The following is a 25,849-nucleotide window of genomic DNA, read 5'->3' on the forward strand; positions in this document are numbered from 1 at the left end:
AAGAAAAAAAAAAAAAAAAAATACAAAAAACTAGCCGGGCGAGGGGGCGGGTGCCTGTAGTCCCAGCTACTCAGGAGGCTGAGGCAGGAGAATGGCGGGAACCTGGGAGACAGAGCGAGACTCCGTCTCAAAAAAAAAAAAAAAAAATCTGAGGCTTGTTTTTCTTTCAGGTATTCTGAAGCAGATTAATTAATAAGCAGATGTAAATTCAAAACATCATAATGAATAAAAATACATGTAAAATTCATGTATACAAACAAAACTAAAAGCTTGCAGAATAATGTAATTTGTGTTTATGAGAAACAAAAGCCACAAACCTAAATCCAGACTACTTTTTGCTAATGAATTAAGATTTTCCAGGTCATCAAATCTGCCTTGTTGACTGTTTCCTTCAGTTGATGGTACAGATGGTAGGGACTCCATGACAAAATTTTCTTTCATCTTGAGAGGAAGAAAAATAGAAATGCATTAGTACTTTATGAAAAAAAATGTATTATTGTACAGTTGTTCAAGCCAAATAATAATGATAGTGGAAAACTGGCCTTGCAAACAGGTATTCTCAAGTAATGGTTTATACTGTGGTAAGCAGTAACAAATTCTGGTAACAATATCTGCAAGAGTATAGGCTAGCAAAATCTGTTTATTCCAAGTCCTAGATTTTTAACCAAAAAAACTGCTTTATAAGCCTTAATAAGTGGATTTAAATAAACATTTACCAAGGTAGAGGAATAAAAGATCTATCAAGTCAAGCAAGGTCAATCGCTGATACACACAGCCTCCTGGATTGTGTTGCTCTGATATCTACAGATAAATAGCTTCCTTGCTGACTCCAAAATATGTGATAAATTTTCGTATCTCTAAGCATTTGTTAGCACTCTTATCTGCCTGGTGAATACCTAGCTACCCAAACCTAAAACCTACAGGTAAGTGTTGTCGATAACTTAACTGCATTTTCCTCCCATCTTGCTTTTATATACATGTCTTTTATGGTTTTCCAAAGTCACAGTCTTCCAGAATGCTAAAATATTTATGTTCCCCCTGACCCCGCAAATTCATATGTTAAAATCCTAACCCGCAAGGTGAAGATATTTAGAGGTGGGGACTTTTGTGGGGTGATAGGGTTATGAGGGCAGAGCCCTGGTGAATGGGATTGGTAGTGAGTTTATAAAATAGGCCCAAGAGGCCGGGCGTGGTGGCTCACACCTGTAATCCCAACACTTTGGGAGACCAAGGCAGGTGGATCACTTGAACCAGGCATTCAAGACCAGCCCAGCCAACATGGGGAAACCCTGTCTCTACTAAAAATACAAAAATTAGCCAGGCATGGTAGTGCATGGCTGTAATCCCAGCTACTTGGGAGGCTGAGGAGAATCGCTTGAATCTGGGAGGCAGAAGTTGTGGTGAGTTCAGAACAAGCCATTGCACTCCACCTGAGTGACAGAGAGAGAGACATTGTCTCAAAAATAAATAAATAAAATAGGCCCAAAGGAGCTCATTCCACTCTTCCATCCTGTGAGGACACAGCTAAAGGATGACATTTATGAACCAGAAAGGGAGCCCTCACTGATGCAGAATTTTTTGCTCCTTAACTCAGCTAATCTGGGTTCTTGTCTCACGATCAGGAAGAATTAGGCACACGGACACATTGAAGAGTGAGAAGGGTGGAATTTTTAAGCAAAAAGAAAGCTCTCAGCAAAGAGAGGGGGTCCTGCAAGCAGGTTTTCACATCCCAGATTGAATACCTGGGCTACCACACACCAGCTGAAGAGGCCAGGCTCCTCCCCTGCAAAAGACACAAATTCCTGGTGGCTCCACCCCATTCATGGGTGGAGTGCATGGGTCTCCAGCCTGCTGTGGGCATGCCTAGGCAAACTCCCTGTGCAGGTTCCCTTATCTCTACAAAACATCTGGTGTAAACACTTGTGGGCGGGGTCAGAGATTCTCCAGGGACCCTTCCCTATCTGCCTAGGCCTTTGTCCGCCTACTGCCTCTAACATCACCAAATGTGTGGACATCTTCATCTTGGACTTCCCAGCCTTCATAACTGTGAGAAATAAGTTTGTTTGTTTATAAGCTACCCAGTTAATGGTATCTTGTCATAGCAGGCCAAACAGACTAAGATAGAAAACACCCATATTTTCACTTTAAGTATCTTTTCATATTTTAAAAAAATTTACGGCCAGGTGCAGTGGCTCATGCCTGTAATCCCAGCACTTTGGGAGGCCGAAATGGGTAGATCACTTGAAGCCAGGAGTTTGAGACAAGCTGGTCAACATGGTGAAACCCCATCTCTACAAAAACATTACAAAAATTAGCCAGGCATGGTGGTGTGTGCCTGCAGTCCCAGCTACTCAGGAGGCTGAGATGGGAGGACAGCCTGAGCCTGGGAGGCTGAGGCTGGAGTGAACTGTGATCATGACAATCCACCCTGGGCAAAAGAGTGAGACCCTGTCTCTATAAATAAATAAATAATAAAAATAAGAAATTTTATCAGTACAAATTTAAATGACTATTTTACAGCCACCTTAGGGATGTACCATAATTCATTTAAGGTGAATAACACTACGTTATTCTTTATTGCTGGAATTTCCAAAACAAGATGGTCTACTTTTTCTGTAAAGTGGTCAGACTTCAATGATAAGAGAAGGATCATTCATAAGCCAGTATACAAAATACTTCCAGCTTTCCAAAGTAGATTATGAATTTGGTAATGCTGGGCAAGGTGGCAGAGCCCCAGCAACAGAAAGTGATTGGCACGCAGGTAGTAAAGAGAATTTACTGACAACAGCACAGGCTTAACAAGTCAAGTTTTATTAGACAGAAAGAACATTGGAGTGGGGCGCTTCAGCAAGAGAGGACTGAGTGGGCCTCCGTGGATTTTCCTTAGGGGTAATTGTAGACCTTAAAGTAGGAACTTAAGGGTAATTTGGACCCTATTCGTTTTGCAGGTCATGATAGATGATTACCTTTGTAGACATGTTGGTGCCTTGATGTCCGCAAAGGCTGCACAATGAGTTTCGATACGCATGCATTCAGGAGATATATAGAAATTCTAGCTACTTATACATTTTTGGGAAAGCAACCTGGTAACCAGATGCTGGCTTTAGATAACAGGGAAGTCTAATTGCTTCTAAATTCCTCAGAGAATGAGTTTTGCCTCTGGATGGCCTGCTTGATGACCACCAGGTGATCTTTGCTCTCTTCATTATACATCTAAATTCCTCGGCTAAGGAGTTTGCCCCCAGATGGTCTGCTTGATGGCCACCAGGTGATTTTTGCTCACCTCAGGTAAGTATGTAACTATATCAGATACCTAATGGGGCCTAAGGAACATAGGATTCAACTCAAATATTAAATAGGGGTAAGAAAGGGGATCTGACTACATAGTTGCCTAGAATAAAATAAGCAAGAACTCCTTACAGAAAAGAGTGAGGAGTTGGAAGGAACTGCACAGTTAAAAAGAAGAAGGTTATAATTTGGGGCCACTTGGACTTTTTAAACAGTTAATGGTAATTCTGTTAGTAGTAAATGAAGAGGAAGAGAACTGATATCCAAATTTGGGATTTCAATACACTGGGTATGATAGGTGAGATCTTTATAAACATGAATTTCTGGCTGGGAGCAGTGGCTCAAGCCTGTAATCCCTGCACTTTGGGAGGCCGAGGCGAGTGGATCACCTGAGGTCAGGAGTTCGAGACCAGCCTGGCCAATGTGGTGAAACCTCATCTCTACCAAAAAATGCAAAAACTAGCTGGGCGTGGTGGTGGATATCTATAATCCCAGCTACTCGGAAGGCTGAGGTAGAAGAATTGCTTGAACCCCGGAGACGTAGGTTGCAGTGAGCTGAGATCACACCACTGCACTCCAGCCTGTGTGAGAGAGTGCGATTCCATCCATCTCAGAAAAAAAAATTTATTTAAGTTTATATTTGTATATTGTTATTTACGTATATATAAAATTATCCCAGGGCATGGTGGTTCATGCCTGTTCCACTTGGTGGGGTAGCCTGAGGCTTGTGGAGAATCGCTCTCTTGAATCTCTTGGTGTTGATCTATTTGTTTTGTGTGTGGGTGGTTTTGTAAGAATTGCATGTCTATCTCCCAGGCCTGGGCAACGAGCGAAACTCCATCTCAAAAAAAATAAAAAATAATTAAATAAACATGAATTTCTTTTTTCTGTTTTTTGTTTGTTTTGTTTTGTTTTAATAGAGAAGATTTTTTTTTCTAAAAGAGAAGAAAATAAGAACATAGAATTATTCTTAGGTAAATAACCCTCAGGCAAAAAACAAAAACAAAAAAACAACAAATCTTTAAAAAATGGACAAAGGACTTGAACAGACATTTCTCCAAACAAATACATAAAGATGGCCAAATAAGCACATGAAAGGATGCTCAATATCACTAATTGTTAGGGTAATGCAAAACAAAATATAAAATAGCACTTTATACTCCTAAGAAACAAACAAAAATCCAGCAAACAAGTGTTGGAGAGACTGTGGAGAAATTTGAAACCTTGTGCTTTGCTAATGGAAATATAAACTGGAGCAGCTGCTTGCTGTAGAAAACAGTATAGCTCCCCAAAAATTAAATATAGCATTAGCATATGATCCACCAATTCCACTGCTGAGTATATACTAAAAAGAACTGAAAGCAGGGATTTCAACAGATATTTATATACCAATGTTCATAACAGCATTATTCGCAATGGCCAAAGGTAGAAACAACCTAAATATCCATCAACAGATGAATGGAAAAACAAAATATGGTATATATGGTGGGGACCTATAGGAACCTCAGAGTTGGTATTGATAGTGACAGGAGGCAGAGAAATTTAAGGGCAGGTCCCTGACAAAACCCCACTCTCAAGCCTAAAACCATGGTCCAAAGTGAGAACTTCTATCCCTGTTTCCCTGCTCAAATGTTACCTTTTCCTAAACCACCCATGCCCTCACCCCATCCCATCCTGTGCCTATAAAGACCCTAGATTCAGCTGGCAGAGAGGAGAAGCAGCTGGATGTCAGGGACTACAGCTAGACATCAGAGAGAAGCGGCTTGACTTTAGAGGGACAGTTTGACAGTGTAACTTTGGAGAAGAACCCAGCCAGAGATGACTGGACTTCTGGGGAAGATTACCCACCCACCTCTCCATCTCCTTTGCAGCTCCCCTTCCCACTGAGAGCCACTTTATTGGCAATAAAATCCCCACATTTACCATCCTTCAATTCGTTCATGCAGCCTCACTTTTCCCGGATACCAGAAAGAACTCAGGAGCCACACGTTGTGATACAAAAGGCTGTCACACTGGCCCTTTGCCCTCACTGGGAGAGGGCAGTTGCCTCATGTGAAAAGGCCAAGGGCCAACTGAACTGTTAACACTTAAGCCATCTGCAGATGGCAGAGCTAAAAGAGCACTGTAACACACCCTTTGGGGCTCTGGAGGTCACAGGCACCTCCCCTAGATGCTGCCACTGGGCCTGCATAGAATTTGCTCCTGCCAGTGCCCAAAAGCGCTTGCCCTGGCTCCTGCACCCGCTCACCTGAGCGCTCCCCTGCCACGAGGGGTGAACGCTGCAGGTCTGAGTAGAGTTTACCCTTGCCCGCACCAAAGCAGTCAGCTGGTTCCAGCATGCATGTACTCCAGTTCTCACCTTGTTTGCTCACACACTCCCTCCCTCGAGGAGAGCGGTGGGCTGAGTAAACGGGGCACCTCTGTCACAAGGTGTCAAATAGGTCAGGGAACTATCCGGCTTCAGTATGAGGATTATTATAAACTGAAGACATTTTAGATTTAACAGATGCAGAAAAAAAGCCCTCTCAGAGCTTCCCTTATGTGACTAAGCAGCAAGTTCTAGGAAATGAGGCTATCAAACATTGCCTCTTGAGGTGGGTCGACCCCCAGGAAGACTGAGAGTAAGCCTACTATATAAATGCCCTCTTGAGGAATGGCAACAAGCAAAGAGAAGGATCAGTGGCACCTGCATTTAAAAAATTATCAACATAACAACATTATCAACATAATCAATAATGTTATCTCCCATTTGTTCTCCTAAAAACCCATTTGTCTTTCCTAAACAAACCTAGTTGCGCTTCTCATAGAAGCTTTTCTCCATCCTCCCTTTCCCCATAAGTTACGTATGTAAGCTCTAACTTTAATCACTTAGTGAGCTTGCTGCTTCTTTTGTTGCATTCATATGCATATAAATAAACCTTTATTCTCCCGTTAATGCTTTCTGTCAGTTTAATTTGCACTCTCCCAGGCACAACATAGAGGGTAGAGGAAAAGTTTTTTCTCTGAGACATATGCCTATAAGGAAATATTTTATTCAACTTTTTTTTTTTTTGAGACGGAGTCTCTCTCTGTTGCCCAGGCTGGAGCCCAGTGGCGCAATCTCGGTTCACTACAACCCCTGCCTCCCAGGTTGAAACGATTCTCCTGGCTCAGCCTCCCGAGTAGCTGGAACCACAGGCGTGTGCCATCATCCCTGGCTAATTTTTCTATTTTTAGTAGAGATGGGGTTTCGCCATGTTGGCCAGGCTGGTTTCAAATTCATGACCTCAAGTGATCCACCTACCTTGGCCTCCCAAAGTGCTGGGATTACAGGCATGAGCCACCATGCCCAACATATTCAACTTTAAAAAGGGAGGAAATTCTGACATATTCTACAACATGGATGAATCTTAAAGACATTACACTAAGTGAAAGGGCCAGACACAAAAGAAAACTATTGTACCATTCCACTTTTTTCAGCTACTTTAGTATAGTCAAATTCTTAGAGACAGAACATGAAACAGTGGTTGGTTGGCAGGGGATAGGGAGAGAGAAGAAAGATCAATTATTGTTTAATGAGTAGAGTTTCAGTGTGGGATGATAAGAAGATCTGTAGTGACATGGTGGCCACGTTTACACAAAAATGTACATGTACTTAATGCCACTGAACTATACACCTAAAAATGATTAAAATGGTAAATTGTGTGTTGTGTGTATTTTACTATAACTAAAAAAAAACAAAAAAAACAAAAACAGATCTACAAACTTTTAGTGTTTTTACTCTTCAGCTAAAATGAAGTATGAGGGTGGAAGAGAAAGATAAAGTTTGAAGTAGTTAGGTACCAGCTGCCCTCCACAAATACAGCTGACATCTATAGCCCCAAATGAATATTACAACCAAGACAGAAATAATAATGTTCCTTCATCGTTTGGGAGGGCACCCTCTAGAAGAGTATTGGGAATTCTCTATTTGTAAGATTTGAATGCGTCTTTAAAATCTTCTTAGAGTTTATAATATTAGATAATATTATTAGATAAACTATCACAAGAGTCCATTAGCAATACAAAGGGGGCAAATAAAGATTTAAGCCCATCCTGATCAGTGGGTATAAGTGTTATCACTGTGGAAGGGAGAAAAAGAGCCAATACCCTAAGAAAGCACATAAAATTATTTAAAGAAAATAAAATACTGTTCAGGCAAGAAACATTAGGGCTGAAATAGTCTTATTCAATGCCGGTTTGGGAGTCTATAGAGGTTACCTTTACAGCCTACATGAGAATTGGCAAAAATAAAATAAAATAACATTTTTATAGGTTTTAAAATATGAATGTTAAGTAAACTTCCAGAGCAAACATTATAAATATACATTAGACTGTTTCATCTATAGCCTTAAAAGTGTATACATTAAAATAAACTGATATTTTAGGTTGCCTTTTATTTCCGTAAACAGAAAATTTACTTTTTATGGAAGAGAATGGCTACTGCTGAATCAGTAATGAGAAATAAAAAGAGGGAAGTTAGAAAATTTAACATAGATTTAGTAATCAGGCTATCATTCTTCCAATTGTAAGCACTGACTGTTGTTTTAAACAAGCCTCTTAAAGAACACTTTAACAGATAATAGAGTAAGTGGTTATGTCAGAGACGCTTGAACCAGAGCAACTCCATCTTGAATAGCACTGGGTAAAATGAGGCTGAGACCTACTGGGCTGCATTCCCAGATGGTTAAGGCATTCTAAGTCACAGGATCAGACAGGATGTTGGCACAAGATACAGGTCATAAAGACCTTGCTGATAAAACAGGTTGCAGTAAAGAAGCTGGTCAAAATCCACCAAAACCAAGATGGTGACGAGAGTGACCTCTGGTCATCCTCACTGCTACACTCCCACCAGCTCCATGACAGTTTACAAATGCAATGCCAACATCAGGAAGTTACCCGATATGGTCTAAAAAGGGAGGCATGAATAATCGACTCCTTATTTAGCATATAATCAAAAAATAACTATAAAAGTGGGCAACCAGTAGCACTCAGGGCTGCTCTATCTGTGGAGTGGCCATTCTTCTATTCCTTTACTTTTCTAATAAACTTGCTTTCACTTTACTCTATGGATTCGCTCAAATATTTTCTTGTGCGAGGTCTAGGAACCCTCTCTTGGCATCTGGATCGGGACCTCTTTCCAGTAACAGTTATATTGTGAAGAACATCAATATAAACTTATGAGAGGGATTTTTTTTAAACTTAATGTTATACAAATGACACTTGAGATAAGAATAAAATTTTGAGTGACAGTACAGATTCAAAAATTGCTATATCTCAAACAACCTAGTTAGAAATGAAGATGATACATTTGGAAAGCTGTGTTAAATGATCAAAAAGTGATTCCAGTGATAATGTAGATACTGACATTAAATATGCCCTGAAGAATTCGAATAAAATTATATAATTAAATATGAGAATAGGCAAAAAAAATTTAACATCTTACAGTTTTTCAAACTGAATGTTTAACTAAACTTATAAAGTAAATATTATAAGTATACATTTGACCATTTCATCTACAGCCTTCGAAATTTATATATGAACTGGTATTTCAGGTTGCCTTTTATTTGGGTACATAGAAAATTATCTTTTAATAGAAGAAAACAGAACAAGGGAATTTTTATGAATATTCAGTAATCTTTCCAATTTGCTTCATATAACTGAATATGTATGCTGTTTGGCGTTAAGCACTGACAGATATGAGAGGCACTGGCAAATATAGAAAGTACCAACGTCAATGGAGCACACCAGATTCCATGTGACCTCTTTCCAGAGGCAACCAGGCATCATCCACATATTCCAAAAACATCTGTTCTCTGGTACACTGCCCAGGGTCCTCTATAATAATGAATCCTCCAGGGTCACATAAATACAACCAGCACAGCACCTTGTCCAAGAGAGGAAGCCACCAGCATTTGCATGAGGGGCAAAGTGAGGAAATATCTAAGGGAGGCAAGGGCAGAAACACCCTCTATCTGCCCACTGAGAGAACACATGAAGCCACACTTTGCATATCACAATAGGAAAGGTGCCAACCTCAGAGAGGAGAGCACCACGTTGCATCTGAACATATTACTAAGCTGTCTTTTTAAAAACGTCCCCATAAGTAAGTCTGTTTCCATTTGCCTAAAAGTTAATTTGGGGCAGGAAATTAAAATATATATATATATATTTTAAAGTCCTTAATGAAGGATTCCAATTAGTGACCGCCTGACTATAATTTTATTAAAAATAAAGTTTATTGGTGATATAATAGCAAAGGCAAATCTATTAAAATATAATGCTCTTCACTGGGCACAATGGTTCCTGCCTGTAATCCCAGAACTTTGGGAGGCCGAGATGGGAGATGGGAGATGCTTGGCCCCAGGAGTTCGAGACCAGCCTGGGCAACATGGCAAAACTCCATCTCTACAAAAAAAAAAAAGAAAGAAAAAAAAACTAGCCAGGCATGGTGGTGCATGCCTGTGGTCCCAGCAGCTCAGGACGCCGAGGTAAGAGGATTGATGGAGCCTAGGAGGTGAGGCTGCAGTAAGCCATGAATGTGCCACTGCATTGCAGCCTGGGTGAGACAGAGAGAGAGAGAGGCTCTGTCTCAAAAAAAAAAAAAGAAAGAAAATTATATATATATATATTACAATGCTTTCCCACCAAGTTGTAAATAAATAGTATCTCAAGTGTAAAGATAATTTTCTAGAGTTGAGTGCTTTAGCATCATACATAACACAGAGAACAAAGTGGGTGACCAAGATATAAACAACAATATGTATGTACTAAATTGGCCTTGATTTTGCCTGATAAATAAACTATGTGAAAAATATACAGCTGTGTTTCCCTAGGGATTTTTTTTTTTTTTTAATTACAAATGTTAAAAGAACTCTCCTCTGAAATGAGAAATTGAAAAAACATCACTAAAAAAGCAAAGCAAAAAAACCCTACAACAGCAGCAAGGCAACTGCAGCTTATTGACCCCCATGAGAAGATGTGAAATACAGAAAAGACAAGCTTACACTTACAGCTAGACACTGGATGACACACCTTGTAAACACTGATGACCTATGGAAAGGCTCATTTAAAAACAAACAAAATTGAAGTGACATGAGTTAGAGACACGGACAGGTGAGGAGAGCAGAAGGGGAGGTGTGGAATATCTGTTCTAATCTCTTACCACATTTTCAGGGCAATAGCCATACGGCTGTGCCTCCTGGGAATAGATACTCCTCCCGGATCTTGCCTCTTGAGATTCGGATGGTTCATTATCATGCAACCACTGTGTACCAAAGTGAAGTTCCTTCATGGAGAGCACAGGAGTGGCCTCTTGAATGTGCGACAAGGGATACAACTCCATGGACTGAGAGGGATCTTGATATAACTCATATTCTTCATCAACAAGCATTTCTCTTTCTTCATCCATTTCCTGCAATCTAGGAGTCAGAAATTCATGCATCTCCCAGGTCTCCTTGCTTTGCTCTATCTCTTTTTGTTGGGAATGGAAAGACTTTCCCAGATCTAGAAATGGTTCATCCACAAGTTCTTCTTTAAAATATGGTTCATCTCTAAATCCCTATAAATAAAAGATGCAAAAAATGTGAAGTTACGCCTGTCCTGAAGCTGCACTATACAGATAAACTGGAAAATTTTCAAACGCTGGCGTGACTGCATATGCCAAGGCACAGCTAACATGCACAGCTCTCCACAGCAAACATGGAGAAACACAAGCTCACCTCCACAATCCTCAACCTGGAAGAGGGACAAACAGTAAATTATGAGGCAGAAATTTGCCCTTGGCAAGGTGAATGATTTTGCTAAAACGTTCATTATACATTAACCACCTGACAATTCTCCACTAGAAACAGGAATTTTGTTAAACTCTTACACTAAATATTTAACCCATAAAAAGTAGTACATAAGCATACATACACTTCAAACTATTAAGTAAGAAAGAAAAGACTTAAAAGGTCAGGATTTTCAAGCTTAAATAACCCAAAAGAAATGATAACTATCCGAATGTTTAGAAAACATTCTCTATAAACTAAAGATATGGGGAGTATGTCTCCACTTTGAGTATGACTCTTTTATAATATTAAAATTAACAAATCTTATTTTTCATCTGTGTTGAAAATATATAATATGAAGGAATGAATACAGTATTTTAAAATTAATTTATATTTCACTAATCAGAAGAGCTAGTGCATACAACTGAAACTAAACGTGCAGAAACTGTGTGGGTTCCCGGCTAAAACCTGATATATAGATTTGCTCAGACCATGACCTATCTCTGGGGAACCTCTGGGTGCTGGGCATAATGAGGTCCAGTTCTTTCTAAGAGACCAATCTTTCCTATTTTAGGTCCTATTCATTACTACCAAGTGTAAATTCCTGGAATAAATCTATTCTTTTCTATTGCCTTCTCCTTGCACCTAAACATCATAGTAGGGAAGCTTTTAAATTAACACAGTAGGGTTGGGCATGGTGGCTCATGCCTGTAATCCCAGCACTTTGGGAGGCCAAGGCAGGAGGATCCCTTGAGTATAACAGTTCAAGACCAGGCTGGGCAACATAGTGAGACCCTGTCTATACAGAAAAAAAAAATTTTTTTTTGGCACCTGTGGTGCCAGCTACTTGGGAGGCTGAGGCAAAGAATTGCTTGAGCCAAGGAGACTGATGCTGCAGTGAGCTATGATCACACTACTGCACTCCAGCCTGGACAACAGAGCAAGATACCATCTCAAAAAAAAAAAAAAAAAAAAATACAGTATACCAAATACTGCAACCTGTTTTTTTTTCTTTAATGTGGTTAGAGGATGTATTTGAACACATCATATGATTATGAAATTTTTTTAAACGTCTGCACTAAGAAATACAATAGACATTATAGAAACACATATCATCTTGAGACACTGTCTATATATTATGCAAAGAATATCACTAAACAGTTGTTATCAAGTACAGCAAAACCACACTCTAACTGCAAAGAGCAACATAAGTATAATTCCTTTTAAGAATAAAAAAGGAAAGCTTCAAAATACATTTTCTAAAATTAAAGCATAAGGTAGGGTTTGACTAAATAACTCTTCTTTAGAAAGTATTCAATATGAATATTTTTTTGTGTGGTTCCATTTTTATAGTATTTTAAATGCAGGTCTATTTTCAACAATATGTTCTACCATCCAAAATTTTAGGAATACATTAGTGTATGTTTGTTCTTTCAAAATGCTTTACATCTTGACTTTATCATTTAGAAAGGCAATGTGATACGGAAGGAAAGAATTTAGTTTTAAAAAAATAGGCTGGGCATGGTGGCTCAGGTCTGTAATCTCAGCACTTCGGCAGGCCGAGGTGGGCGGATTACCTGAGGTCAGGAGTTTGAGACCAGCCTGGCCACCATGGCAAAACCCTGTTTCTATTAAAAATATAAAAATTAGCCAGACGTGGTGGTGCACGCCTGTAGTCCCAGCTACTCAGGAGGCTGAGGCAGGAGAATCACTTGAACCTGGGAGGCAGAGGTTGCAGTGAGCTGAGATCACGCCACTATACTCCAACTTGGGTGACAGAGTGAAAGTCTGTAAAAAAAAAAAAAAAAAAAAAAAATATATATATATATATATGTGTGTGTGTGTATATATACATACATATATATGTATATATACAATGAGGCCAGGCGCAACGGCTCATGCCTATAATGCCAGCACTCTGGGAGGCTGGGGCAGGCAGATTGCTTGAGCTCAGGGGTTCAAGACCAGCCTGGGCAACATGATAAAACCCCCATCTTTACCAAAAATACAAAAAATTAGCTAGACGTGGTAGCACATGCCTGTGGTCTCAGCTACTCAAGAGGCTGAGGTGGGAGGATCACTTGAACCCGGGAGGCAGAGGTTACAGTGATCCCAGATCCCACCACTGCATTCCAGCCTGGGTGACAGAGGGAGATCCCATCTCAAATAAGAGAGAGACAGAGAGAGAAAGGAGGATTATTTCATTTATTATATCTATTTAGCCAAGGGATGGGGACAAGTTTTTTTTCTTCTTTATGTCTTTATTTGTATCTATTTAGCCAAAGGATAAGGACAAGCTTTTGTCTTATTTTCTTTTGTATTTTTTCTACATAGAAATTTCAGCTCATAGCAAATCATTCAAATGGGAAATAAATTTACTAAATACCTTGGGAGCTTCGAGTATTAAAGAAGAATTTATATCATGAATTGTTCCTGCAAGTTCAGTCTTGTCTTCATTACTGCTTGAATGTAAAATATAACAACTTTCTTCTTCTTTATTATCTTCCTGAAAATATAAACCACATTTATTTATAAATAAGAAAATATTGTGGGGTGAGGGGCAAGGGGAGGGAGAGCATTAGGACAAATACCCAATGCATGTGGGGCTTAAAACCTAGATGATGGGTTAAGTGCAGCAAATCACCATGGCACATGTATACCTATGTAACAAAACTGCACTTTCTGCACATGCATCCCAGAACTCAAAGTAAAAGAAAGAAAGAAAAAAGAAAAGAAAAGAAAGATTCATTCGTGTAAAAAAAAAAAGAAAGAAAATATCTTGATTTCAAACTGTTCAGATTCTTATCTTTCCATTAAGAGCAAATACACAACACAAAATTTATTCAAATTGTTTCATTAGAACAAACTTTCTTTAATAATTAAAAGAACTCCATATTCAGGTCAGAGCTTCCCAAACTTTTAAAGTATTTCTTAAAGAAAATCACTTTCCCAGGAATAGATCTTGTATATATAACTATGTACCAGGCACAAATTTAAGTACTGTAAATATATTAAATATATTAATTAATACATTAATATATACTCTAAGACATGGGTCCTCTTAGTAATCCTATTTTACTGGTGAGCAAAAGTGGACACAGTAATTTGCCAAACATTACATATACCAAAATTTCAACCCTGGCTGTTTAGTACTAGAGCCTGTATTCACAATTACCGTGCCATGCAATCCTCATCTCTTTTTTTAAATTGAGACGGAGTCTCGCTGTGTCACCCAAACTGGAGTGCAGTGGTGCAATCTTGGCTCACTGCAACCTCCGCTGCCCCGGTTCAAGCGATTCTCCTGCCACAGCCTCCGAAGTGGCTGGGACTACAGGTGAGCACCATCTTGCTTGCTAATGTTTTTGTATTTTTAGTAGAGACGAGGTTTCGCCATGTTGGCCAGGCTGGTCTCAAACTCCTGATCTCCCAGGTGATCTGCCTGCCTCTGCCTCCCAAAGTGCTGGCACTACAGGCGTGAGCCACCTCATCTTATAGATGAGCGAAGTGGAAGCTGATGAGGTTGAATAACTGGCACAAGGACACGCAGCCTTGCAAACCACATAACTAAGCAAAAACCCATAGCTGTCTGGCTCAAAAATTTTATTGTCAGTTCTGTTCCATTAGTTCTGAAGCTATAATGCAGTTTTTAAAGTCATTTCAGCCAGTGCATGGTGGCTCACATCTGTAATTCCAGCACTTTGGGAGGCTGAGGCAGAAGCATCACTTCAGCCCAGGAGTTCAAGACCAGCCTGGGCAACATGGAGAGACCCGTCTCTATTGTTATATTAAATAATAACAATAAGTCATTTCATTCATTTTTGGGGTCTGGTATATTTGAGGCTGCACTTATCAACCTGTCACCTAGGTTTTAAGCCTCTTTTTAGAAAAGAGTTAAGATGAAAATATATAACATGAAGTGTATAGATATATACATAGCATATATATGTACATACCATATATATATATAAATATAAAACTTAATACAAATAATTTGTTCTCATCACCATTATATATTTACAGTCTTTCTGCTCTACCCTGACTTTGGATCTGTAAAATAGGATTAATAAGAGGAGGTTGCAGTGAGCCGAGATTGCACCACTGGACTCCAGCCTGGACAACGGAGTGAGACTCTGTCTCCAAAAAGAAAAAAAAGTGTGGCTCTGTGGCATCCCCCACCCCATTCCAGCTCTCTCTCACTCCTGCTTTTGCCATGTGAGTGCCTGCTCCCGCTTTGTCTTCTGCCATGAGTAAAAGCTCCCAGAGTCCTCCCCAGAAGCAGATGCCACCATGCTTCCTGTACAGCCTATAGAACTGTGAGCTAATTAAACCTCTTTCTTACAAATTGCCCAGTCTCAGGTATTTCTTCATAGCAATGCAAGAACAGCCTAATACAATGAACACATCTATCTATATTTACCTATCCATCTGTCTATACATAAGAGCACTTACAGTATGTTTTTTTATGTTAATTTAAAATGTTTCATAGATTAAAGAACTGGAGTTAAAAAAATATCTTAGGAATTCTCTAGTCTTGTTCAGTCTTTTCAAAGATGAAAAAAAAATAGGCTCAGAGAAGTGATATACCTATTGACCAAATTACTAGTATGATGTTTCTCAAAGTACAAAATTCTGCATCAGAATTACATAGGTGACCCATTGAAGAAGCAGATTCCTGAAGAGCATATCAGAATTACTAAATGAGAATCTCTGGGAGTAGAACCTGGGAAACTGCATTTTAACTATCTCTCGGGTGATTCTTATATATATTACATATCTTTAAGTTTGAAACCTACTGGGCTAACTCATAGCAAAGTCAGGGGCAGAGCCCAGGTTTCTAGAAATCCAGACTAACAATTTATTACAACCAAGCTATCTGTTCCAGATATGTTGCATACAAACTAGGCAAGTGACAACATAGTAATACAGGCATGTACAGCACTGTGGCTAAGAGCACAGGGTGTGAAGGTGCCCTGCTGAGTGCACATTACAACTCTGTCCCTTACTAGTTATAAGACCTTGGGTAAGTTACTCAATTCTCTGTGCCTCGATTGATTCATCTGTAATGAGGGTAACAAAAGGACTATTCTTAAAGTTGTTGTGAGGATTAATTTAGTTAATAGTTAATAAGTGTAAAGGGCCTAAAAGAATGACTGACATTTAGTAAGCACTTAAATAATAACGAAACTGGCTGAAAATCATCATCATTAAGTTTCTGTTGTTGGTGGTGATGGTGGCGCTTTGTTTTTTGCATTAGAGGCCTCCGGAGCACCATAACTGTAACATAGCCTTCAGTCATAAGCAGTAACCCCTGACCATAAGATAAAGCAACAAGATGACTTCAAGATGGGTTGACAGTATAGGGGTTCTTGATGCTAGGAGTTACAAGGTGCTTTGATGGAGAGAAAAGCAGATTAAACTCTCACTGTTTTATGGTTAAAATGCTACAGTCACGAGGATTTCAACTTATCATACCATCTTGACATCAGTCCCAAACGAAAGTTAAAAAGGATACTTATTTTAATTTACATATAAGAATAGCTAGGTGCAGTGCCTCATGTCCCTAAAAAAGCACTTTGGGAGGCCAAGGCAGGCAGATTGCCTGAGCTCCAGAGTTCAAGAACAGCCTGGCCAACATGATGAAATCCCATCTCTACTAAAAATACAAAAAATTAGTAGCCAGGCACGGTGCCACATGCCATTAATCCCAGCTACTTGACAGGCTGAGGCATGAGAATCGCTTGAACATAGGAAGCAGAGGTTGCAGTGAGTAGAGATCGTGCCACTGCACTCCAGCCTGGATGACAGAGAGAGACTCTGTCTCTAAAATAATAATAATAATAATTTACATATAAGAAATGTGCTGAGAGCTTAGAAGTCTGTGCTAAAAGCATGAAGATGAAAATAGTAGTAAGAGTGATAGTAGTAGAACTAGCAACATTAGCAGCTAGTATTTATGTAATAATATGCTATGTACTTAATGAATATAACCTTTAAATCCCAAAACTCTATAAGGTAGACATTATTTTTTCTGATATTGTAAGTCAAGGACATTAAGAAACCTGCTCAAGGTCACACACATAGTAAACGTAGAACAGAAATTCTTGGCCAGGTATATGTGTCTCCAAAATCCGTGTTTTTAACTGTTGCACTATTATTACTTCCTATATTAACAAAATACAACACTCACCACCAACGGCTTACAGATGCCAAGGCGTACTATGCCTGGCGGCACAGCTTTCAGTATTTCCACAGCTTCAGCAAGTGAGGTGTTGTCCAAACAGTATTCATTGACTGAGACCAGGCGGTCTCCAGGTAATAGTCCCCCACTTCTTTCTGCTACACCATCTGCTACCAGGGAGCGGATCACAATCACTGATCTTGTAGGATCTAAAGGGTCCTATGAATCGAGCAAAGAAGAAAGATGAGTCCATGCACTGAAAAATAACATGCAGCCTTAGGACAGCTTGAGTTGACTGATGAATCTTATTTGACCACCTACTTCATGTGTCTAGCACTCTGGTGAGAATCTTCTAAACAGGTAAAAATAAACTAAAATCTCACTCTAAGTCAGGTATGGTTGCACACCTCTGTACCATTCCAGCTTCTTGGGAGGCTGAGGTGGGAGGATTGTTTGAGCCCAGGAGTTTGAGATTAGCCTAGGCAATATAGCAAGACCTTCTTGCTAGAAAAAGTTTTTTTAATCAAAAAAATTAAAAGGCCAAGTGCAGTGGCTCATGCCTGTAATCCCAGCACTTTGGGAGGCAGGAGGATCACTTGAGCCCAGGAGTTCAAGACCAGCCTGGACAACATGACAAAATCCCATCTCTGCAAAATATATAAAAATTAGCCAGGTGTGGTGGTGTGTGTTTGTAGTCCAAGCTACCTGGGGGGTGGAGCAGGGGTTGCTGAGGTGGAAGGATTGCTTCAGCCCAGGAGGTCAAGGCTGCAGTGAGCTGTGGTTCAGAACTCACTGCAGAGCTGTGGTGACACAGCAAGACCCTGTCCCAAAAAATAAATAAATAAGACATCACGCAAATATCAGGTTGTATCAAGGTGAAAATATAATCTTAACAATTTCAGTGGCATGTCTGAGTGCCCAAAATATATAGACTTCCTGTTAAAATTTTTGGTGATTGATATTTGGTTGGACCATAAGAGGTCTGGGGACAGCTGGGCAAGATTCTCTGACATTCTCAAGCACAGTCATATGATGGACCCAAGATAAGCCTGTCTGTTACTCCTCCAGAGTCATAAGTAAGCTCCAAGAAAAGCATGAACGTAATCATAAATATAAAACGGGAAATGATACTCCGTTCTTATACCTTCACAGTAGTACAGAATCCTATAAAATCACACAAATCCAGAAAAGACATGGAAACCATGGAAGATTCCACTGTATTTTAAAAAGTATATTTATAAATAATGTGACCTAAAATTATGATATAGTGCCCTTAGGTCACAACTATTCCAATACATAGTTAAATATGAATTTATGAACAAGAGCAACGTACAGATCTTTCGCCCATTGGGAGGACCCCATATTTCTTGATATTAAACACTGAGGACAACATTGACATTCAATATACCTGGTTAAAAAAAACCAATTTATATCTCCACTATTGTTTTTTAATTTATTTAACAAACTGATATATAGCACTTACTATATGTTGGGCTTGACAATCACTAATTTATCTAATCCTTACATCTCCAGGATGTAGGCAGATTTATTGTCTGTGTTTTACAGATGAGGAAACCGAGGCTCAGAAAGTTAAGGAAACTAGCCAATATCGCCCAGCGTATATGTGGCAGAGCCAGGATCCAACCAGGCAGCCTAGCTCTTAAGTCCTTACTCTTGACCACCTCACTCTGCAGCTTGCTCTGCATCATAATGGTCAGAAGAAATGGGAAACAAAGAGCAGTAAATTGAGAAGAAAGAAATATTCATACGGCCATCTTATGATTGAGCAGAGTCTCTTAATTTGTCTTAATGGTGCAGGTGTACAGCACTATTACAGAACTTTTAACCTAGCAAGGGGGAGAAAAAATAATGACATCCCAAACACAGCAGCATTCACATTGGTTTCTCTATGCTTCTCTCATTATTTCATTATGCACATGCTGTTCCACAAGGCAAGATATTGTAACCTGAGATTCTACTACTCTAGCCTCTCTTAAATCCTTCCAGAGAAAGTAGAGAAAAACTGCTAGGTTTTGTGTGGGAATTATAAAACTTTGGAATTAGCAAAGTAAGAATTTGCCAAGTTCCCGGCTATGTCTGTTTGAAGTGGCTGATGATTCTTTTGAAGTTTTCTGATCCAGTTTTCTATGCCTTTGTGTTTCAGACATCAGGGTTCATTTTCAAAGTACTGCATGGAATTTTAACCAAATATGCCATATTTAAATCAACAAAGGCTACACAGCTAATTCCTTGAAGAATGTCTTCAAATGTAACTTATCTTGGGTTTTGCAAGTAACCTTGCCTTTCTATCCCCGAGTCAAGAGACTCTTCAAAATTTTCTTACATGCTCTGATGTATAACACCACGTATTTATGAAGAGGATTAAAAGTAAAAAAGAGTCCAGGGAACTCACTCATAAAATACTGTTAAACTATAATTACACCAGTATTTTCAAGTAGAGGGAGCTATTGCATAGGAAGAGAACAGAAGAGAACCAAAAAGCACAGTGGCATATCAGCAGGCAATGGACGTGGTAATATAAAAGAGCTGTCTGTTTTGTCACTGGCAACCATGAATCACAACACACTTTTCATCCTGAAATATGAAACCATTACATTTTAAGTTTGACACACTAATAAATAAGCTGTACAATTATTTCCTTCATTTAGGATGTCAGTTTTTGATGAAAGGCTTTTTTATTGGGGGGAGAAGGGAGACTACATAATAGCTTATTCCTCTCATGAAATGCACAGCAGCTAACATTACTTCATACTATTAATTTCTACACTTTCTTAGAGAAAACTGCAACAGCAAAATATACCAAAAGCAAATAAATGGTTGTACTTGGTTGTTTGTGAACAATCTCTGCAGTTTCATATAACACCAAAATTTAAAATACGATTTTAACCCAAATAGGTGAGGAGGTTTTCAAAATGCAACCCATTGAATTGATAATTTAGGAACATTTTAAAGGAAGATTCCCCAGAAGGAAATGGAAATAGACTTCTACTCTTGAAAGGTGAACATATTTCCCTTATTGCCAGAAAAGTCATTGTAAGTACTAATTTACACAAAGTGAGGCCTTCCTTAGACCTCAAACTAGTGACAGGTGTGCTTGCTTACTAATATGTATTCAGGTTTAGACCACTAGTTATGCTAAACAATAAATCCAATCTACCACCCCTTTTCCTGGATGACAGAACCCAAAGGCAGCTTCTTTGTTATTTAAGGGGCAGGGAGGGGACAAACTAGCCACCTCTGAAGAAGCCCCATTATGTATAATCGCTGCTTCATTTTCTATGATGACTTTTCTGCCCGTGATTTCCCATATAGCTGAATGAAATCGCTTTAATGAGTAACAGTCATTTCCTTTCATTTCCTTTACATCACATGCAGCAGCCACCCTATGGAAAAACAGCAGCTGCTACTGCCTACTGGGGTGGCTGCTATTCTTGAGGCTTTGCTGCATAAAAATGCTCAAAAACCAGCCTGACTCAGGCTGCTTCTCATCAGAAAGGTCCATTTTCTGAAAATACAGTGTACGACATTATGTGCGTGTTACAGCAAACAAAATGTTATAGAGATACTTCTCAAAACCCTTACCCAACCCCTAGGCCCCCAAGCACATTTACATAGATATATATATGAAGCACTTCACAAATGTGTATGTTATTCTTGCACAAGGGTCATGCTGATGATCTCTGTATCATTCCAATTTTAGTATATGTGCTGCCAACGTGCACACCCCCAATAGCACCTTGCTGAAATTATTTTAACTGTCTTCCTACTAAAACAAAGTCCCCATCAGTTTTATCACCTTTCATCATAATTTTAAAATCTCTAATATTTCTTCTTTTGGTAGATAACACTGCAAGGAACATTGTATTTAAGAATCAAGATGCTGCTTTAGACTAAATAGCCAATAGAGGGCACTAGAGACCAATCATAGAATATGAGAAACATGTACTATGCGAGCCATTCTCTTCTGAAGGAATTTTGTTCCTCTTTATTCAAAAGATTTATATTATTACACATGCTGTAACAGTGTCCCATATGTTTGGTTCAACCCATTTACTTCTGAAAGTTGTACCCTACACCTTTTTTTTTTTTTTTTTTTTTTTTTTGAGACAGAATCCCTCTCGGTCACCCAGGCTGGATTCTTGTGCCTCAGCCACCCGACAGCTGACATTACAGGTGTGCGCCGTAACTCCCAGCTAATTTTTGTATTTTTAGTAGAGACGGGGTTTTGCCATATTGGTGAGGCTGGTCTCGAACTCCTGGCCTCAAGGGATCCTCCTGCCTCGGCCTCCCTATATCCTCTTAGTGGCATCAGCATATACCCAAGCATTCCGTTCTCCCCCTCACCCCTCCACTGAGTTGCTCACTAAGGCATGTCAGTTTTTTAATCTCAGCCTTTTATCTTTTCTGATTCTTCCTTTCCGTTTCCACTGCCACAGCCTTGGTTTAACTTCTCGTTATTTCTGAGCAGCTGCTACAGTTTCCTGATAGGTCTACCTGTCTCTAATCTTGCCCCCATGAGTCAAATTTCTACAGAGATAATAGAACCATCTTTAAAATAAAAGGTGATTATAATTCCTCCTCTGCTTAAAATACTTCGGGGACACCTACTGCCTTCAGAATAAAGTCCTAACTCCTTTCTTCTTCATGGAAGGAAAATCCTTCAGAACTGCAGTTCTGTCTCGTCTCTCACTCTCCCCACACATACCACTGCCTACTCCCATTTGCACAACACTTTATCCCAGGTATTGTGAAATGGAAACCCAGGTATTGTGAAAGGCCTTGTCATGCTGCATGGCATAATGCAAGCCATTCCCTCAGCCAGGAATGCTCTCCCTGACCCACCGCCATTTGTCTAGACTTTGCCACCAGAGTCAGCTCAAGTGTCTCCTCCAATGAGAAGCATTCCCTTACTCCTTGAAGACCCAAGCACTTCCTACTCTGTGATATCCCTAAACCTAAAAAGACCTTCAATTACAGCATTTATCATAATATATTTCCTTTACTGTTTCACCTTCTAGAATTAGTTTGGTCTTCCTGTTAGATGTATCTACAGCTTGTTGCATTTTCTTCATTAAAATACTTTTTACATTTTACTGAAATTATTGCAAATGACTTCCTTTAAATTACTTCCTACTAAAAGTAAGCTTTATGAGACCAAGAACGTGTTTGCTTATTTTTTTGCTGGATTTTCAGGGCCTACTACAATGCTCGTCACGGAGAAGGCACTGAAGAGTAGTTAAAACGTTGAATGACTATTTAGTTTCTCTCTTCCCACGGGGCGACAAGTACACCAAAAGCAAAAGCCACATCGCATCATATAGGAATAACAACAACAGCTGGTAACACACACTAAGCTCTTGCCATACCAGGCACTGTTCTCAGAATCTTACTTATTTGAATCCATTTAATCCTCACATCATCATGAGGTAGGTACGTACTATCATTATCCTCACTTTCCTGGTGAGGAAATTAAGAAAAATTAAATAGCTTAACCAAAGCACAGGGCTGGTAAATGGCAGAGCCAGAAATTAAGCCAGCCAGTCAAATCCCAGAGTTTGTGCTTTTAGCCACACTAAGCGATGCTGCTTCTCTAACTTAAGTATTTGCTAAATGAATGAAGTGTTGAAAGAAGACAAATATGTTAGAAGATATTTTTATCATCTTACCAAAGTGTATAAAACTGAATCCCTTAAATATCGCACTTGGCCACTAGAGGTTCATGTTTCAGTACCTAGCAGATGAAGTTAGAGGGTACAGAATGTGTAGCATGCCTGCATGTACAGGTAAAACATGCATTTGTTTGCCAAATTTTTTTTTTTTTTTTTTTTTTTTGAGACGAGAGTCTCGCTCTGTCACCCAGGCTGGAGTGCAGTGGCCGGATCTCAGCTCACTGCAAGCTCCGCCTCCCGGGTTTACGCCATTCTCCCGCCTCAGCCTCCCGAGTAGCTGGGACTACAGGCGCCCGCCACCTCGCTCGGCTAGTTTTGTGTATTATTTTAGTAGAGACGAGGTTTCACCGTGTTAGCCAGGATGGTCTCGATCTCCTGACCTCGTGATCCGCCCATCTCGGCCTCCCAAAGTGCTGGGATTACAGGATTGAGCCACCGCGCCCGGCCTGTTTGCCAAATTTCAATGCACAGTTACTTTCTCAAGAATCCATTGATTTGGTAGGCATAAGACTTTTACATGAACAAATTCAAACATGTGATAATCATTATGCCCAAATGGAAGGGATTCAAAGTTTCTGATGTGTCCATAAAATGTATTATATGAATATTTGCGTACATTCCCAAAGATCAAAGAGACCAGATTTCACATAAGCTAAGGCAGAGTGCAGGAGCATCACCTGGAGCGGAGAGGTGGTTCAGCGGAAATGGGCTCTGTCAGACAGAGACATCAACTCGAAGATGTGGAGAGTTCGAGCTGTGAAACTGCTCCAAAACCTAGACTACAAATCCAAGCTACCATGGCAAACTCAGTGAAAAGACATGAAGTAGAGAACATGACATAAAGAGGAGACAGAAGGAATTAACAAGAAAAGTGTCATAGGTAATAAACTGGCAAATGCATCAGTCAGAGGCATTTAGGAAATAAGAACAGGAGATATATACCAAGAATTGTTCTAATATTTAACATTGATATGCTTTGCAGTATTACCCCAATAAAGAAACACAAAGTGTAACAAAGACGTAACTACATTCAAAATGAAGAATATCTTTTGGGTTTGTTTGTTTTTTTAAAAATCTATTCTGTATGTAATGCTCAAACTTTTTAAGACATTAAATAACAGGATAGGAATTTAAAGACCACACAGCAGGATGGCAAAGAGATGGACCACAGTTTATTTCCTTTGATAATTTTGACTCTTACTGTCAACTGAGTGTATTAAATATAAAGTGGGTCGACTAAACTCATGAGAGGAAATATGGCTAATTCATAGAATCTTTTTTTCTTTTTTGAGACAGGGTCTCACTCTGTCACCCAGGCTTGAGTGCAGTGGCACAATCACAGCTCAGTGCAGTCTCAACCTCTTGGGCTTAAGTGATCCTCCCACCTCAGCCTCCTGAATAGCTGGGACCACAAGTGCACACCACATTTAGCTAAATCGTTTTTATTTTTTGTAGAGATGTGGTCTCCCTATATTGCTCAGCAGATCTCAAACTTCTGGGCTCAAGGGATCCTCCCACCTCAGGCTCCCAAAGTACTGGAATTACAGGCATGAGACACCATGCTGGCCTAATGTATATAGTCTTAATAGTATGTTATTAAAGTTCTAGGCTGTGTTGTATAGTTCACCACAGCAAAATACCTGCTCTACAGCTGTATTACAGAGGTCCTTCACAAGGATGAAATGATTCCAAGGAAGGACTAGCAAAACAACTTCAATCAACTGTGAAATAGAAAGTACTCTACAAGTGAAAAGAAACAATCCACCAACCAATGAATTCAATGCTATAGCACATATCATTACAGAACCAGGCTTTCAGCTTCATTCCACGGATATGTATTTTTATTTCAGTAAGAGAAAGTATGCTTCAAAGATAATTTTAAAGGAACTACACACAAATTTCTGGACAACATGAATAGTTAGCTCTGTAATACTGGATAAGAGAATTATTCCAACTCAGTAATGATCAACTGAGGAAACTATGAAAACAGCAGGTAGCCAAATATTGGCTTCTTGAAAAGTATACTCTTAAATGTGGCCATTATTATTTGAACTAAGGAGTATTAAGTTAAAATCTAAATTAATTAACAGCTAAATAAATTTTCAAAGCAACATCTCAAGGAAGTTGCTAAAATAGAGAATGCAGAAAGAAACCATTAAGTTTAAAAGGGAGACAGTTGGCTGGGCACAGTGTAATCCCAGCCTGTAATCCCAGCATTTTGGGAGGCCAAGGTGGGAGGATCGCTTGAGTCCAGGAGGTTGAGACCACCCTGGGCAATACAGTGAGACTTTGTCTCTAAAAAACATTAAAAATTAAATAAAAGGGACGCAACTATTTCATTCCAGAGGTAGGCAAAAGGAGGAACTGGGTACAAAGAGGCAAAGGAAAGGTTCTTTTATACACATGCACACACACATACAGATTTATACACCTTAAGGAAAAAGGAAAACAGTGATCTGCAGAAGCTCAGTGGCACAGCTAGCATGAATTAAAATTTCCATTGTGAGTAAAGTCAGAAAACAAGAATTCCAAGGTTTTTAAAAAGGAGAAAAGATATATAAGAGAGAAAGACAATGAAGACAGATATTCAGCCCATTAGTGTTAGGATGAGCGTGGATTAAAAGAGACGAGTTTTGAGACCTAGCTTGGTCCACACCTGGATGTGTACAGTTTCACGAGTGTCTTCATTTCTCTGAGTCAGTTTCCTCACAAACGTAAAATGAAAAAGTTGGATACATGAGTTATGATCCCTTCTCTCAACTCTAAAATCCTGTATCTTAATTTGACAGAGTATCTTGACTCAAATTTGTTCCTACTTTCTACCCAAACATTCACAAAACCACTATAAAAAGTAAGAAAAGATGGAAGTTAATTCAAAACACTGCATCAGCAATGAAATTGAT

The 25,849-nt window shown here is 39.4% G+C and overlaps 1 protein-coding gene across 6 annotated transcripts in view; it reads right to left on the reverse strand.

Moving 5' to 3' along the window:
- The window catches only part of PATJ (PATJ crumbs cell polarity complex component), a 441,042-nt gene that overhangs the window by 301,093 nt on the left and 114,100 nt on the right, over positions 1–25,849 (reverse strand). For all 6 annotated transcript variants that reach the window (XM_017877225.1, XM_017877223.1, XM_017877224.1 and 3 more), the window contains exons 18-21: positions 17,266–17,475; positions 13,465–13,584; positions 10,472–10,867; positions 318–441 (exon numbers count right to left, since the gene is read on the reverse strand). In XM_017877225.1, coding sequence (XP_017732714.1) covers positions 318–441; positions 10,472–10,867; positions 13,465–13,584; positions 17,266–17,475 — 850 coding nt within the window. The remainder of the gene's footprint in view (positions 1–317; positions 442–10,471; positions 10,868–13,464; positions 13,585–17,265; positions 17,476–25,849) is intronic.

The sequence above is a fragment of the Rhinopithecus bieti genome, unplaced genomic scaffold (assembly GCF_001698545.2).
Source record: "Rhinopithecus bieti isolate Rb0 unplaced genomic scaffold, ASM169854v2 scaffold_6380, whole genome shotgun sequence".
Classification (NCBI taxonomy): Eukaryota; Metazoa; Chordata; class Mammalia; order Primates; family Cercopithecidae; genus Rhinopithecus; species Rhinopithecus bieti.